Source organism: Podarcis vaucheri, assembly GCF_965113315.1.
Source record: "Podarcis vaucheri genome assembly, chromosome: 8".
In the NCBI taxonomy this organism is placed as follows: Eukaryota; Metazoa; Chordata; class Lepidosauria; order Squamata; family Lacertidae; genus Podarcis; species Podarcis vaucheri.
In genome coordinates this window covers 48,350,247-48,366,547 of record NC_138766.1, presented here as the reverse complement: position 1 = coordinate 48,366,547, position 16,301 = coordinate 48,350,247, and the positions used below count along the sequence as shown (strand labels likewise).

Sequence of the window (16,301 nt, the reverse complement as noted above, 5' to 3'; positions counted from 1 at the left end):
CCTGCCAGTCTGTAGACCAGAGGTAGCCAAAATCAGCCCTCCAAATGTGGAAGAACTCCCCATAAGTTCCAGGCAGCACAGAAAACAATTGTGATGAGAGATGTAGTCTGGAAGACACCAGCTTAGCTGTCTCTGCTGTAGAACATACTGGTCTGGGTAAACAAATAGCCTGACCTGGTATTTTTATTTTTTCTATTTATTTCATAAAATTTATATACTGCTTGATTGAAAAAATAGCAAACAAACTTCAAAGTGGTTCATTGTCTCCAGCAGGGGGAGCTAACATGATTACAGTGGTACCTCAGGTTAAGTAGTACTTACTGGTAATTCGTTCGGGAGGTCCGTACTTAACCTGAAACTATTTTTAACCTCAAGCACCACTTTAGCTAATGGGGCCTCCTGCTGCTGCTGCGCCACCGGAGCACGATTTCTGTTCTCATCCTGAAGCAAAGTTCTTAACCTGAAGCACTATTTCTGGGTTAGCGGAGTGTGTAACCTGAAGCGTATGTAACCTGAAGCGTATGTAATCCGAGGTACCACTGTACAGTATCTCCCATTCTGTCTGGAATAGATGGGTGTTGAGCCACAATGTGTGGAGGACCCCATGTTGACAGCCCTACCCACCTGAGAGTTGGCCACAGTTGGCTCTGGCCAATTGGCCCTGTGGACAATACTGAGACAGATGGACCATACCTACAGTGGATGCCTATGGAGTTAAATTTGACTCTATATAAGGCATTTTCCATGTTCCTACGTGCCTGGGGGATTCCTGCAGCCATCTGGCTTGCTTCTGTAAAAATCTGAGTCCTGGACTAAATGGATAATTGCGGCATTAAACAGTTAGGCATATGGTACTTTCAGTGAGACTGCCACAAATCATGATAGCTGAAAGGTACGGACAGTACTGAAAATGGGATTTGAAAATCATTAATCCGTGAAGAGATCTGCCACGCAAACCTGCAACTTCTTGCAGACACGTTGATTTCAATGTCCAGAATAACCAAAAGCATCAAAGCTAATATTTGGACAGAGGTCTTTCCAGTAGCTGCCAATATTGGGTTTTGTTTTTTTTAGCGTGTGGCCTTCGCAACAAAGGCCGATCGAGCCACGTCACTAGGAAACGGATAGTGTCCGGATAACCAGCATCACGGCCTGGTCGCCACGAGCAGCTTACCCCCAATTCAGCTTCAGTGTTTGCAATCGGGATAAAGGTCGGTCTGCACAGAGAGGAAGGAGGGCCAATCAATGCCCGCGTCCTGCCGACTGCCAGAAGGCCGGCTCCAGCCTCAATGCCCACCCATCCTCCCCGGGGAGAGAAGGGGGAGCGAGGGCGGAGCAGCGTGTCCTGCTATGCCCTGTGGCGAAGCAGCTACCGAGGCGGAGAGCTTCTTGCTGCTGGTGGTGGTGCTGCTGCAGCCGCTGCAGGTGGCTGCTTTTCTCGGATCCTTCCGGAGGGGGCGCTATCCTGCTTGGGCTCAGCCTCGACGGCAGCAGCACCAGCAGCAGCAGCAAAACCACCGGCATCCTAGGCGTGCCGCGCGCTTCCTCGGGGCTGTGATGTAAGCTGCGGCCGCGCAGCTCGGCGGCGACTTCTGGAGAGATGAACCTGCAAGGGCTGACCCGCGGGGTGTCCTTCTATCTGGAGAGCCGCGTCCGGGAGGGGCTGCTGGCTTCCGGCGTCGGGTGGTCCCTGGTGCTGTGCTTCGGGGCCGCTTACGCCTGCTATTACCTCAGCAGCATCGCCAAGGTAGGGGGGCTTCTCGCGTCCCTGGGGGAAGCGGGGCCGACCCTGGCCAATGGAGGAGGGAGCCGCAGGAAGCGGAAAAGGCCAGCCGAGGTCAGCGCCAGGCTAAGCCCATCTTTGAAATAAGCAGGGCTATTGTCCTTGGCTCGCCTCGGCTGCAGAGGCGGCGGAGGAAGGCTTTGCAGCGCGCGGCGCCCTATTGCAGGTCGATGGCTGCTGGGCTAGTTTGAGGGGCGGCGGGGGGGGGTCCCTTTTCGTTTTCACTGGGAAGGAGTGAAATGCAGGTCAGTTTGACTTTGAGTTCCCTGCTGGCTTCGGGATTGCGCAGCGCGTATTGCAGGTGAAAAGCAAGGTAGAAGGGAACAAAAAGTGAAATCTCAAACCTGGGGTGAAACATGTAGAATTATATACACTATTTTATACAAACAGTCACACTTTACATGAGGAGTTGACGTCTCCTTCAGGATGTGTATAGTTTTGCTTTTGCCTCCTAAGAAGAACCCAGCAGACAGACCAGAGGTCTAGCTAGTTAGGGACCTTGTTTTGCCAACCCAGTGCCTCAGGGAACCTCCATTCGCAGGGCAGGAAGGCAGTACAGTAGCTCCTCTCCTCTTCTTGTTCCTCAGCAAGGAATACTCAGAGGTATACTGCCTTTGAACCTGGAGGTTGCATCTGTATGCTGCATGACTAGTAGACATTGATAGACCTATCCTTTCACAACGCCTCAAATAGTTTGTGTAAAAGTACATTTCATGGTGACAAACTCATGAGTCGTACAGGCGTTTTTCAGGATTCACAGTTCAACTGAGTGCAGCAAAAGGCTGTCAGCGTAGAAAACTACACTGGCAGAAAATGGACTATTTGAACCCAAAGGGGCAGTGTGTTTCCAGGCTGCAGCCCCAGAAAAGGTCCTCTCTCATTGCCACATTCTAGATCAGAGCCCCAAACCGTGGCTTGAGCTTTACCCAGGTGGCCCACAGCATGTCTGTAATAATACAATTGGCTGGATGGGTTTCTGTATAATTAGGAAATGACGAAGGGGCATGTAAAGTGAGGCTGCAGTAAATTAGGAAGAACGTTCAGTGAAAATAAGTTGTTGGAAAGAACCTGAAGGAGGGGAATAGCTTGAGCAAAGAATGGATCTTGCTCCACCAAAGCCATGAATAAATGTAAGACTGCAGTATGATGTTCACTTACCTAGGAGCAAGTCACATTGAACACAGTGCCAACACACTTGCCTTTTTCTCGCTTTAGAAACCTCAGCTGGTGACTGGCAGCAAAGGCTTATCCTGTTTCCTACAGGACCATTGCCCTGTGGTGACAGAAACATACTATCCCACTGTGTGGTGCTGGGAAGGCCGTATTCAGACTCTCCTTCGCCCTTTCATCACATCTCGACCATCTGTGCAATACCGGAAGTAAGTGCCTGTGTCCTTCGAAACCTTTCTTCTGTGAAATATTTATGAAGGTTCAATCATATTCTTTATAGATTGGTTCTGTACTGTTACCTCTAACATAAGATCTTAGTGTGGTGTACTGTGCCAAGTTAGGCCCCTTCAGGAGTTGCCTTCCACATGTGTTGGGTGGAAGGTCAGTTTGAAGGGGAAAACCATTTAGCTGAATGCGCACAGTCAGGATTCACAATCGCACAGGTTCCACATTGCATAGACGAGTCTGTATGCATTTAGCCAAAATGCCCATAGGGGTGCATGGAAGTCTGAGGGCAGAGCTGGTACAAGTGGAGTCACTGGGATGGGGACGGCACATATTGCCCTGCCCCACCCCTCTTCACACCATTATGGAACATGTGGAAGGTGACTTCTGAAGGGGCAAGTGTATTCATACATATATGAGAACTGGCCACACTTCTGAGCACCCTATGTTATTGTAGCTAGTGTCTTTGAGGGGCTTCCAGTATCCTGAAGAGCTGTATGCACATGACAAACCTCTGGGCTCGGAAAAGGCACCAGACTGGTGGAAGGCTGTCTATTTTCTAAGAATCCCTGAGAATTTGCTGGAATTCCAGTTAAGTGGGAAGTTTTACTTTCTATTTAAGGGGTCTCTGATATTTATTTAGCATGGGAATAAATGGCTCTTCCATTGCTAATGGGGATGTGGGTGCAAAAGAGCTATGTATTGAGCCCACTTGGCAACAGAAGTTTTTTTCACACACTTAATTCATACAGTATTCTGTTGCAGAAAGCAGACCTAAAACTGGCTGCTAGGTTTCCTTTTCAGAGCTTTTACACTTAAGCAAAGTGGTCAGATGTTTGCTCCTCAGTAGTGGTACACAGCAGCTGCTAGAAAGAAGCAGCACAGATGTTTTTATTTTGGTATCTTAGTCATGTGTTTGCTCACACTGCTCTGCTTACACAGCAGTAAGTTTTTAAGATTGATTTAATAGTTTCACCTTGGTTGCCCTTTTCTTGCTACTGTACATTAAATTAATGCATATAGAAAGATGTTCAATCATTTTTAAAGAACTGCAGACAGAAAAGCAAAGCAGATTTTTTTTTACCTCCCTCTCCATCCCTATATGTGCTTACTCACCTTAGTCTAACCAAGGAGTCCACTTGATGGACCTTGACCTGCATGCGTGAACTGGATGCACATCCACATGCATGCCTGAATGCAGATGCTCTCTGTCTGCACTTCATGGTTTTCAGCTGACTGCGCATTTGGATTCATGTTCTGGAGAGGGAAGCATGATTGAATGTGCATCTGAATGCATCTTCCACAAAAAGCAGTGTAATCCAGTTAGAGCACATCTGATTTAGGCCTACTGTTCTTGATCTAGCCAATGATCTATGCATGGAAACCTGTTTCCTTGTGTGGAATTGATCAGGTTGGCTGACTCCATGAGACCAGTTCTAATGACAGCACATGCAGTTTCAGGAAACCAGGAAGCACCTGCTGCTCTAACAACTGCCACTGATCCTCCTCACAACTTGAGAAGAGCTTCATCAGGTTTCCTGTGGAGATTGGGCTGTGACATCGTGCACCTTAGGGCATGGGTTGAGGCTAACTCCTGACTTGAGCCATTATTGACATTGCAAGGGGCAATCCATGCCATAGTTTAAAGGATCTGGGAAAGAGAATTGGGCTCTCAGCTGCATATTATCCCGGACCAGTTCATTCCCCATTTTAAGACCCAAGCTGAAGGAAGCAAGTAGCCAGCTGTGCCTTTCTTTCAGCCAGCTGGTTGAGGCCTCATGCCTGCCTGCTATTTTCTGCTGCCAATGTTTGGAGACAGCATGAAAGCAGTGTGCATGCCAGCCCTGACCCCCCCTTTTAAGCAACAACACAACTTTCTTGCATACCTTGAGGAGTTGTCCTAAGGTGGGGCCTCATAGAATCATAGAGTTGGAAGAGACCACAAGGGCCATCGAGTCCAACCCCCTGCCAAGCAGGAAAGACCCAAGCCTCTCTTTTCTCCCATTCTCCTACTCTCTGTGTCCACCCGTGAAACATCTGATTAATGAATGGGAGTGATGGCGGTAGAGTGATTTTTTTCTTTATTGTTGTTTTTGCAAAGCTAACCATTGTTGGTTTTTTCAGTGAGCTTATTACAGCAACTGATGGAGGGCAGATTTCACTGGACTGGTTTGACAATCATGAGAGCATTCATTACCCAGATTCCAGCACCAGACCCACTATCCTCTTGCTGCCTGGCCTCACGGGAACTAGCAAGGAATCCTACATTCTCCATATGATTCAGGAGAGCAAAACACTGGGCTACAGGTAAAAGCAGCTTGGCTTGTTAATGTTTCTGTTTTAACCACTCGGATTAAATTTGCACAAGCAGGAAGCCACAATCATATGTAGCGGGTAGAGGAGTAGCACAGACAGCACTTGGAGACACTTTCCATCCCTTTGTTTGCCCTGACTTTCCACCCACCAGATCTGCCACAGGCTCCTTTGGTAGCTGTCTCCGTGACCTATTTCCAGTCTCCACCACCACTACAGCAGACCATCTCAAAGATGGTTCCTGATGTGTTGGGAGACTTCAATCAGGGATCCATGCAGACTTAGCTTGACTGGGGTAAAGAACTGGTGACTACCTTAGCATAGTGGCAAGGAATATGAGTTGTGAAGTCCCTGGCTGAAATCTGACCATCCATGAACTCTGTTAGTGGACCTAGGCAAGTTACTGTTACTTAGATTCAGTCTGCTAACCCATCAGCACTAAGAGCATCATAATAATAATGAACTGCTTGGCAAGGTTTACTGAGGTTATGCATGTGAAACACTTAGGGAAAGGTCAGTATCAACCAATATCTCTGCTTGTGTAGTTCAGACACCCCAGAAACTAAATGCAGGAGTGTGGAAGACAGGGCAGGAGTGTTTGTGTGCGCGTGCATGTATGTGCAGAGGGTGGTGTATTCACGTTGCCCTCAATGGTCCAAGCTATCACCACACAGGCATAAGCTTATGTGGAGGGAACAAATTGGTCTCAGAGGATGTAAGCTCTGTGGTGAATGTCCACCAAGCCAAATCCATCACAGTGAGAGAAAGGAAAGGGGAGAGGGAGAGAGAAAGAAAGATTTCTATCATCAGTGAGGGGAACTTGCCCTTCTCCACCTGGGGATGGGAATTGTTTCAAAGGATTGTTTCAGTAGAGGCAGAGACTATTACATCCCAATTCCATACCAACATTCCTTTCAACAGTGAGGAAGCATTGCTGTTTAACTCGCCCTCCCGCCATGTTAACACACTCCCTGTTTACATGTCATACATTTGTGCAAAGCAATGTGTATGTTGATGTCCCTGATTTGAATAATTGGCAACTCTATATTTTTTTAACTGGAGCAGCTTTGAAATGTGCGGATCTTCACATCCAAAGACACACAGGTTAACAGTTCTGGTAAATGGTGCTCTTCTGTTTTTTTAAAGGTGTGTGGTTTTAAACTATCGAGGAATTGCTGGTGAAAATCTCTTGGTAAGAATTGCTCTTAAATTAAGTAAGAACACTGAGCAACCATAATGTTAGCATATAGCATGGGTGCGAATACCTGCAAGCATGCAACACTTCATAAGCAATTTATGGTTAATTCCATCTCTGGGAGGGTTGGTTCCTCATTGACAATTGCACCTCTTTATCTCATACAATGCAAAAATAAGAAAATAAAACAGTAAGTAAATGTCATATAAATAAGGAATCTACATCATTCATTCATTCATTCATTAAATTAATCAGTAATTTTTCATGTTTTAATTGTGTTTAATTAATCTACTAAATGATTTACCTACATAGAAATTTATCTAACTTGGAAAACAAAATAAGGACTTCCAGATTTGTAGATTCAATTGAAACATTACTGGAGGTTTGTTCAGTGAACCCCCATAAGGAGGCATGGACAGCTGCCAAAGGAGATACTAGTTCCAGGCTGGCCCTTTGCGAGAGTCTTGACAGGAGGAGGAAGTGGAACGTAGAAGCACTTCTACCTATCACTTACTGCAATAGATGGTGTTGAGTTGTAAGGCCTGGTGGTTGTCATGCTGGGGGCAAGATGAGGCTAGTGTCAAGGTCTGGCATGTTCAGGCAGCTGCCAGGCTTCAGATTTATGCTGAAAAGGGTCCAAAGTTGATCCCTGACCTTGCCACTGTGGCCACTCTTCTTGCTCGCTATACAGAAGGAGAGGATAGAAGCTGCTCCTTGTCACTTTCTCTTGTTGCTTGATTGCTTGCCTAAATGGTGATGGTAGGAAAGAGGAGGAGGAGCTACTGCTGTTGCTTGCTTTCTCTCCTCAAGGCAGCCGTACAGAGGGCCAGTCCGCACATTCTTGCTTCCATCGCTCCTCACTCACTCCCAAAGTGTGCAAGTAGCGATGACAACAGGGAGCAGCTCCTTGGTCACTGTTGGTGACGAATGGGCCGGTGGACCCAATCCCACGTCTGTCCAGAGGGGGAGAGGGCAGGTGGGTGAACAAACAGAGACTGCTGCTCCTCACTATGGCCTACATGTTCACTTACCCATTGGCTCTCTAAGAGATGAGATACTCACTCAAGCGTAAGGAGAAGCTCATCAAGGGCAACTTTTGCAGCACCCCAAAACCTAAAGCCAGCTCTGGAAGTAGGTTTGGAGGCAGCAGGTGGAGATGCAGAAGCAGCCTTCCCTACTTGTTCAGATCAGTGACCAATTTTAGGGTTTGCGAGGATTTAAGGTACCCTATAAACCCACATGGTCCTCCTTCCTTCATTTAATCTGCCTCCCCAGAAGGCGTGGAGATGCACATTCAGTGCATCCTTCCTATCTCTGCAAGCTACAAGGTGCCGTGGGCTGAGGTTGTAGAGGGGGATGATAAAAGGGTCAAGCTCACGTACCATTGCTGCTCCATACACTTTTTGAAAGATGTCTCTTTTACTACCACTCCAGATTTATGTATTTTTGTGTTTTCATACAATAAACCCACAACTTATGTGGGGGTTATGTTCTGGGGATCGCGCCTAAAGCCAAAATTGTGTCTAGTCCAAACCCATTGGGTTCAATGGTGGGTGAGATTGCCAAAGTCATTTCCCCCAGAACTTCTTTTCCATCCCGTTTTTGCCATGTGTGTAAAGCTGAATGTGCACAAGTTAAATGCACTTAAGATGTGGGCTTAATATACTGTAAACAGCCCTGTGATTCTCAGATGAAGAGTGGTATAGCAATTTAATAAATAAAGTGAAATAATTTTATTTATCTTTCCCCCAATAGCAACTAAGAAGATGGAGGAGTTTCCCCCCAAAAAATGAGGAGTCAGTGAGAAGTTATATAAATGATTAAGGTCTAGGTCTTGTCATATAACAGCTGTTGCCAGCCTCTGGAGAGGATTTTTACATGTGAAACACAGTGTACAGTTTTACACATTTAATGTGCTGGTTTCAAAGTATGAATAATACATTCTCTTAATGAAAGAAATGTGAGAATCCATTTTCAGCATACTTCTGGAGATGAACGTACAAAGCAGTTTTGTGGCACACCAAGCCCTTTTTGATTATATTTCAGATGAAGTGAAAAGATCTTTTGTTTAGCTGTACTTTGTGAAATGCCATGTAATCGGCTTTGCCTGTTTTACCAATAAAAGGCTGTTTCCCCCTATAAACAGCTGCAGTTGTAACTCGTCCAGCGTATAATTTTTAGCATAATAATATAAAATCCAGGCATAATGGTTCTGAAGCGATAAACAAGAAATGAGTTAAGACAAGCACAGGCACATGCAAGTAAGTTATCTTAATCCTCAGAGCGCAAATAAACTCCCTCATTTTGGCAAACAATGCAATTTTAAAGAACTAAATTACAAATAAAATACCAGAAGATTAATGGTGCAATGCTATGCACGTTTACTCTGTTCAGTGTGGCTTGCTTCTAGTTAAGCATGCAGAGGACTGTGACTTAAGGCAAACTTTCCTGGTGATCAACCCCATTTAACCAATTGGAAATTCTGGGGTAACATGCTTAGAATTGCACTGCATATTGCCAAGCAAATTAAGATTTTTTTTTTCTAATTAGTTAATTTAAAGGAAGCTGAAATTTAAATGTCTGTGCTACCTGGGAGTTTAGCTTGTGGAAGAAAACAGCAATGCAATCATATACATGTGTACTCAGAAGTAAGCCTTGCTGTTTTATTAATGTCATCCGGCAGGCAGAACTCCCATTGAGTTCGGTAAGCGAGTATTAAATTGCAAGTGTAGAGTTCAGCCTAAAACATCTAATGGGGCCAGTCTGAAGAGTCACTGCATTGAAAAATCAAGGTTTCTCCCTTTTACTTAGTAGTCAGAGGCTGTTCTGCGCACACATCTGCAATGAGCACAGTTCCCTTTTAGATAGATTGTACGTGAACTACCCTTAAAAAGAAAATGCTATGCCGAAGTATTCCAAATTTTGTTGATTTTGTAGCTCATCTTGTAATGGACTGTGATGGATGGAGTCAGAGGGGAAAGAAGGCGGAGCAATGGAGACAACATCAAGTGGCCATGGTTTTAACCCATCGAATGCCAATTATTAGCAGTAGGTCTTCATTTCAATTTTCAGCTCAGCCGTGGACTCACTGCTTAGGCTTGAGTGTCCCAACCCAGCATTTGCTGAACTAAAGAGGAAGAGGCAGTTAATCAGCCCTGAATCAGCTTATTACCCACCTGCATGCACCTTTCCTATCGGCTTTGCCTCAGCTTGACTCATTTTTTTTTGTTTCAGACAGAGCCCAAAAATTAAACACTTCAGGCATTTACAGGGGAGAATTTGTGGGTGTGGAAGGGGTATCCATGCTCCATTTCCCCTGGACGTTCAAGTGCCTCCTGTAGGGTATGGAAGCCTGTGTTTCCCTCTTAATGTCTAAGCTCCAAATTATTTTTCATGAAAACACAGCATAATAAACTTGCTTGCCTTTCAGATGCCACAAGATTCTTTGTTATTTTAGGATCTAATACCTCTTAAGCTTCACCCCGCCATCTGCATAGTAAGAATAATAATGCTGGCTTGCTTTAAAAGTTTGCTTAGAGAGGACTGTTTGCAATATTTTGAGCTTTAAAGAAAAAAGCACATTGTTTAAATATTAAATCATGTTATATGACCATTATAATAAGTCATCATGGGATATCAAGCAGTAGGCGTCAGCACCCTTACAACTTAGGTAATTGTTCCACAGGACAAGTGGGGCAGGTCTATTCTACCTTGCTATGGCAGCAGCGATCCAGCTGAAAGCTTTTATTGGTTTATCCTAGGTTGTGGTACAAAGTGCCTTTAGGAAGTGGTACTGATGAGTTACCCACATGCTCCTTTTCTATACAATTCCGCACAGTGCAAGAACTTTGTGCACAATGGTTTTAGTGAAGATGGCTCTTGCCAGTGTTGCCATGCTTCTGTACGCTGTTACGGTACTCTCGATCAACTTTGCACACCAGTGCAACAGTTATTGCATCTAACTGTGTGCACTGATTTGTAACTGGGCTCCTAAGCCTAATTACAAATATACATCTTTTGTAGAATACATTTCCTTAACATATTGTGAGCTTAGTAGGATTTAATTGCTTTGCAAAAGTTATAGTGTAGCGGGGAGAGGGAGTTTATAAAATTTTAGTAGTGCTGCTATTAATACTAAAAGTGAATGCACTTGAAATCTTACCTCATTGAATATCATAACTTCTAAAAGTGTCATTGGTGCTTGTGTTAATCTTTTTGTATTACATTGCTGTATCAACCAACGTGGTGCTGCGTTGGCCTTGGCTGAAAGGCAAAACAAGTGTTTACAGTATTGTACTCTTTCCCACTTTTGGTTTCTTACAGACCCCAAGGACTTACTGTGCTGCTAATACAGAGGATTTGGAAACTGTTATTCATTATGTACACAACTTGTACTCCTCAGCTCCGTTGATGGCAGCAGGTGTTTCTATGGGAGGGTAAGTATTTATGCAACATAAATCCCAGTAGTGTAACTCTGTGGTCATTAGAAACCAATTTGCAAAGGCCCTCAATAAAGATTCTGCATACACAGCACAGACTCCATGGGAAATGTACTAAGTCTAATTTTCCATCGTGTTTCTACTTTTTCTTGAAAGAGAGTTTTACAGGGGAGAGTGATTTTTCTCATTCAACCTTCCACATCATATGCTTTTGTTTACCATAATTACTTACAAGTTTATTTGCTGGAACTGATGGTAACTCTCAGAAAACAAGTGACAATAATTGGCACACATGACTGGTGGGAGCTATGTTTGAACATTCAAGCAGCGTTTTATTTATAAACCTCAGACCTGAATTAAAGGCTCCTGCAGGATAGTAATCAGTATTTTATTATTATATACATCTTGTGTGATTGTAGGATATGATTAATATAATTAATGTAACCAGTCCTCAGAATTGTGGGATGTGACCTACATCTTGTGATACAGTTTATTGTATTGGACCAGTCACTTTCCTTCTTGTTTGGGTTTGATTATGGCAGTTGGTTTACAAGTCATTATCATAGGGTTATAGTACCATGAGGGAGAGATGCTTTGCTGCTTACCTGACGCAGTCAGCTCTGTGTAACTGTTTATATTCCTTAGGGATTTGGTTATTGTTAGTAGGAGACTTCTAAGACATAAACACATAATCAAAAGCCTTGTACCCTAGACTGTTTGTTTATTAAATAATTTGTATAAAATTTGTATAAAAGATTTGTATAAAAGGGAGGCAGCATAAGAAATGTTTTCTTCCCCTCCATATTGATCTGTTTTATTGTGCATATGAACCATCAGCTGTAAACTGGAACACATTTATCCTTACCCAGTCTTTGTCGTTCTTCAAAAGAGCAGCAGCAGCCCAGCTAACACTAAAAACTTTTACAAGACCTTTTCAGACATCATAGGAAAGCAAAAATGTTTGCCACAGTCTATATTGTATACACAACCTTACACATAAAATGGCCCCAGAGGAATGACAAAAATTGCTGCTGCTGACACTAATATGTTAGTCTCGCAGAAGCAGCAAAAAGAACAACCCCTGATTGGCTGTGATCTATCTTTTGCCTGTAGAATGGGCTGTCCTTCCCGTTCCTTTACACTGTAACACCGGTGCCTTTGAAAAATTGATCCTGAGGTGATTGAGATATTGTGGACAGTGTGGAGTATAGTGTGGCAAACTGTGGGAGGAGCAGGAAGTAGGCAGAAATTGCATCTCCATTTGCATGAGTTTTTTTCCATAGGTCCCTACTTGTAGGAATAATATTGTTGACTACCAAACAGAGATTGGGCAAGAAATACTGCAATAATATATCCAAAGCACTCAGGGAAAAACACACATACGCTAATACCCACAACAGCTTTCTTCAGATTGAGTCAGATATCAGTCTAGTGAATTCAGGTAAACTTTTAATTTAGTTGGTTGAAAGTTTCAAAGTTATTATTTGTATCATAAGCCATGATGGAAGCATATTAAAATGTTTGGCCCCACAATGCCACGCACATGATGGCTAGTATTACCTTGACTAGTTTCAGTGCTTCATCTCTTATTACAAATGTTTAGGACTGAGGTATTTTCATTTGTGATTTCTTCTTCTTTTTACCTATTTGTTTATCTCTTGTTTGTAGCATGCTCCTTTTAAATTATTTGGGCAAAACTGGCAGAGAAACACCACTGATGGCTGCGGCAATTTTTTCAGCAGGATGGAATGTTTTTGAATCTGCAGACTCACTGGAAAAGCCAGTGAACTGGCTTCTCTTTAATTACTACTTAACCAGCTGTCTACAGTCTTCAATTATTAGGTGAGTCAACCTCACATCCATTGTGAAAGACCATAATATATTAGCATGAAATTCAGGTTCATTGCCAGTCATGTCAAATAGGTTATGGTGTGTTGAAGGAAGCAGTACCCAAGCAAAAGCTGTCATCTTTGGCTATTTTTGCTCATGTGGTTACTCTCGGATCTCTATTTATTTTACAGACATCGGGAAATGTTTGATAAGCTGTTCAATATGAACCTTGTCATGAAGGTATGAGGGTTAGCCATTTGTATTTCACTTCATGTTTTTATTTTTACTAACACTTACATAAATCCTTTACTTGAATTCTGTACTTCAGGCTAAGACCATTAGAGAATTTGATAAGCAGTTCACCTCAGTCATGTTTGGCTACCCTACAATTGAGGATTACTATGCAGATGCTAGTCCATGCCGTAGGCTGAAGAGAATTGGAATTCCAGTGTTGTGCTTAAATGCTATGGATGATGTCTTCTCACCAAATCATGGTAAGTTTTTTCCCCTTTTAAGAAGATGCTGTTGGTTGACCTCAGCGATTGAGTTGTGTCTGAAACAGAATGAGAAGTTAGTACAGAACTAGGTGTGCAGTGTAATTTTCTTATGGCGTTCCACTCAATGCACAAGTCGCCAAATATTTGCACCAATAAAGGGTATACAATAATAATTATGGGCGGCTTACAGAATATCTAAAAACTTAATAAAAACATCAAGCCTTAAAAACCTCCCGGTACAGGGCTGCCTTCAGGTGTCTTCTAAAAGTTGTGTAATTCTTTATCTCCTTCACATCTGAAGGGAGGGCGTCACTAGCGAGAAGGCCCTCTGACTTCATAGTCAGAAAAAGAAACCTTACATAAAGCATGTGTCATAATTCTTGATCTTTTGTTACTGTATAGCATCTCTGGCTGCCTGTATTTTTAATCATGCAGAATGAAAATACAACCTTTAGCAACCCAGTACCCCAGACTTTTGTATGTCATAGTTCAGTTAAAACTTTTATTACCAAAACTGGTCTTCATAAAATTGATCTTTTAAAGCTGCATTCTGCTGACAGCAGAACTGCACTTCACCAAAAACATTCATTGTGTTATAGACTGAGTGATAGTTATGAGAGTGAAATGTTGGGATGGGAGCTTATACTTTGTTGCCTTATTTCTTTAGCCATACCAGTAGAAACTGCAAAACAAAATCCTAATGTGGCTTTGATTCTTACTTCTTGTGGAGGCCATATTGGTTTTCTGGAAGGACTGTGGCCAAGAAGATGCACATACATGGACAGAGTCTTCAGACAATTTGTTCAAGCTGTGTTTGAGCATGGAAGCAAAATCCTTAACATATAGCAACTTATCAGAACCATGACTGCAGCACAGCGGCATATTATGATCAGGGTAATGAAGCTTAATGCACACGATTTAGCAAATAAGCCAGCAAATGGATGAAATCCATTATTAGGAGCGAAATATAGTTTGCTTTGATAATTTTGCAATATAGTTACTTTTTTATTTTAACATGCCTTATAAGAATGACCTTAAATAAAAAGAATACTCTGCACACATTAAATTGCACTTAACCAAAACCATGTAAGTAAACCAATAAAAATTACTCAGGTTTTTTTTTTATTTAGATAATTGATTTAGGAATCTTGCATACTTGTTCACATGCACATAACATTCAAAACCATGATTCTATTGTAATACATGAAGTGGGCTTGTCTCTAAGGGCACTTATGGAGGAAATGCTTTAGGAAGATTTTAAAAGTAATGCAAATAGGAGTTTAAAAAGCCATCATTAACTTTAGCCACGGGCTACAATAGCATTACAGCACTTTAGACCCTATGGGGATTATATGTACTGCTTTTTCATTTACGTTGATGCCATATATGTCTTACTTTTTAAACATTGTTAATTAACTTATAACATTTATATTTATACCAGATGTTTTATGTTGAAATGCAGAATGGAAATAAATTACATTTTTAAAGAAACATATTCGTTTAATTTTCTGTGCAATAGCAGGTAAAGTTTGTATATAAAGTATGTTTCATAGAAGGAAAACTAAGCTTCTCATTAGAAAGATTAGGAAATATGTAATACAAAGTATAATTGCCCCAGGCTGAACAGCATCACTGGATTATTTTCAGTCTCGCTCTCCATCCCACTGGGAATAAAAACAGTATCAGGAAGAGATATAAATATTTTTGGGGGGGCCACCAGGTGGCGCGTTGGAAGATGGCCGACAATAACATCTCTCTGACCCATACGAGGTACTAAGGGGCTGCTATGGGAAGTATGCAGCCTTCCTAAGCTCCCCCAGGATGTGGGAGAGCACTGTCATGCCAGCGGTGTTCGCAATGCCCCCCCTGATATGAGTGATGGGGGTGCCGAACACTTGGCACAGGCCCTCGGTGAAGTCAGATCTTCCTGACGCTGATTCAAATTAGCGCGTGCTGGTTGCTTCAGCTTGGAATTATAATTGGAAACATACGATTAGAAATGAAGCTGAAAGCACATACATCAAGTAAAGCTCGACTGATAAGACTGCTGATTAATGGATCTCTGCGACCAGGAGTGACGGACGGATAAGTAAATCTTCTGATGAATCACCACAAGGAGACTGTATGTTTGGAACGAAGGGGGCGTGGAGGAAAAACTCTTTTTTTCTGCATGATGTGACATTAATAACCCTTCACCCCAGATAGAAATAAGATCGTTGCGTTTTTATGAATCATAGGCAGGACTTTAAGAACTATGTGGGATGGATTATAATAGGAAAGAAGACTGGAGAACGGTGAGAAAAGAGAAAAATTTTTTATGACGCAGTTAAAAAATGGCGTCTCGCCAAGACAGGCTTGCCGGAGGAAGAAGGACTGGGGGAGGAGAATCAGGATTGTTCGAATGAGAAGGAATGTTGGAATGTGAGTTTGGCATGACAGAGCCCCCAGACTCATTTGATTTAGTTGGTAAGCCTGAGAAAAATAAAGGACAGGTCGGAAATTAATTTTGTTTATGGAAGGCTGTACAGAGGCTGTCCCTGATCGATATGATTTTTGGAAGAGTACAAAATCCACATAGAATGCCAGCTTTTAACCTGCTTGTGAAAATCATCAGAGATCGCAAAGAAAGGAATTTATGATAACAACAAGAAGAGAAAGGAATTAATAAAGGACTATCCGGATCAAACTGGACAGAACTGTCTAATTAAAGCAGTAAGATAAGTGATGCTGTTTTGGACTCGAGCGGAGCTTGATGTATGGGCACCCCCAACAAAATTTAAAATTTGGCTGTATAATTTGGAATTAATGTGATATGGATAATGTGATGTAATTGGCCTGTTAATAATTTT

General features: G+C 42.7%; 1 protein-coding gene across 1 annotated transcript; it reads left to right on the top strand.

The window, feature by feature from the left end:
* Window positions 1–386: 386 nt before the first annotated feature.
* ABHD3 (abhydrolase domain containing 3, phospholipase) lies at window positions 387–14,943 on the top strand. The gene is made up of 9 exons (XM_082235330.1): window positions 387–1,747; window positions 2,999–3,162; window positions 5,303–5,485; window positions 6,638–6,683; window positions 11,010–11,122; window positions 12,794–12,967; window positions 13,147–13,195; window positions 13,284–13,449; window positions 14,120–14,943. Exons 1-9 carry the CDS (start codon window positions 1,601–1,603, stop codon window positions 14,296–14,298), a joined length of 1,221 nt encoding a protein of 406 aa, XP_082091456.1. The 5' UTR covers window positions 387–1,600; the 3' UTR covers window positions 14,299–14,943.
* The last annotated feature ends 1,358 nt before the right edge of the window (window positions 14,944–16,301 follow it).

Excerpts from the sequence above, each read along its gene's own strand:
- ABHD3 (XM_082235330.1), top strand. The coding sequence starts at position 1,601 with ATGAACCTGCAAGGGCTGACCCGCGGGGTGTCCTTCTATCTGGAGAGC. Across the intron at positions 1,748-2,998 it reads ACCTCAGCAGCATCGCCAAG|AAACCTCAGCTGGTGACTGG; the intron begins GTAGGGGGGCTT and ends TTCTCGCTTTAG. Across the intron at positions 6,684-11,009 it reads TTGCTGGTGAAAATCTCTTG|ACCCCAAGGACTTACTGTGC; the intron begins GTAAGAATTGCT and ends GGTTTCTTACAG.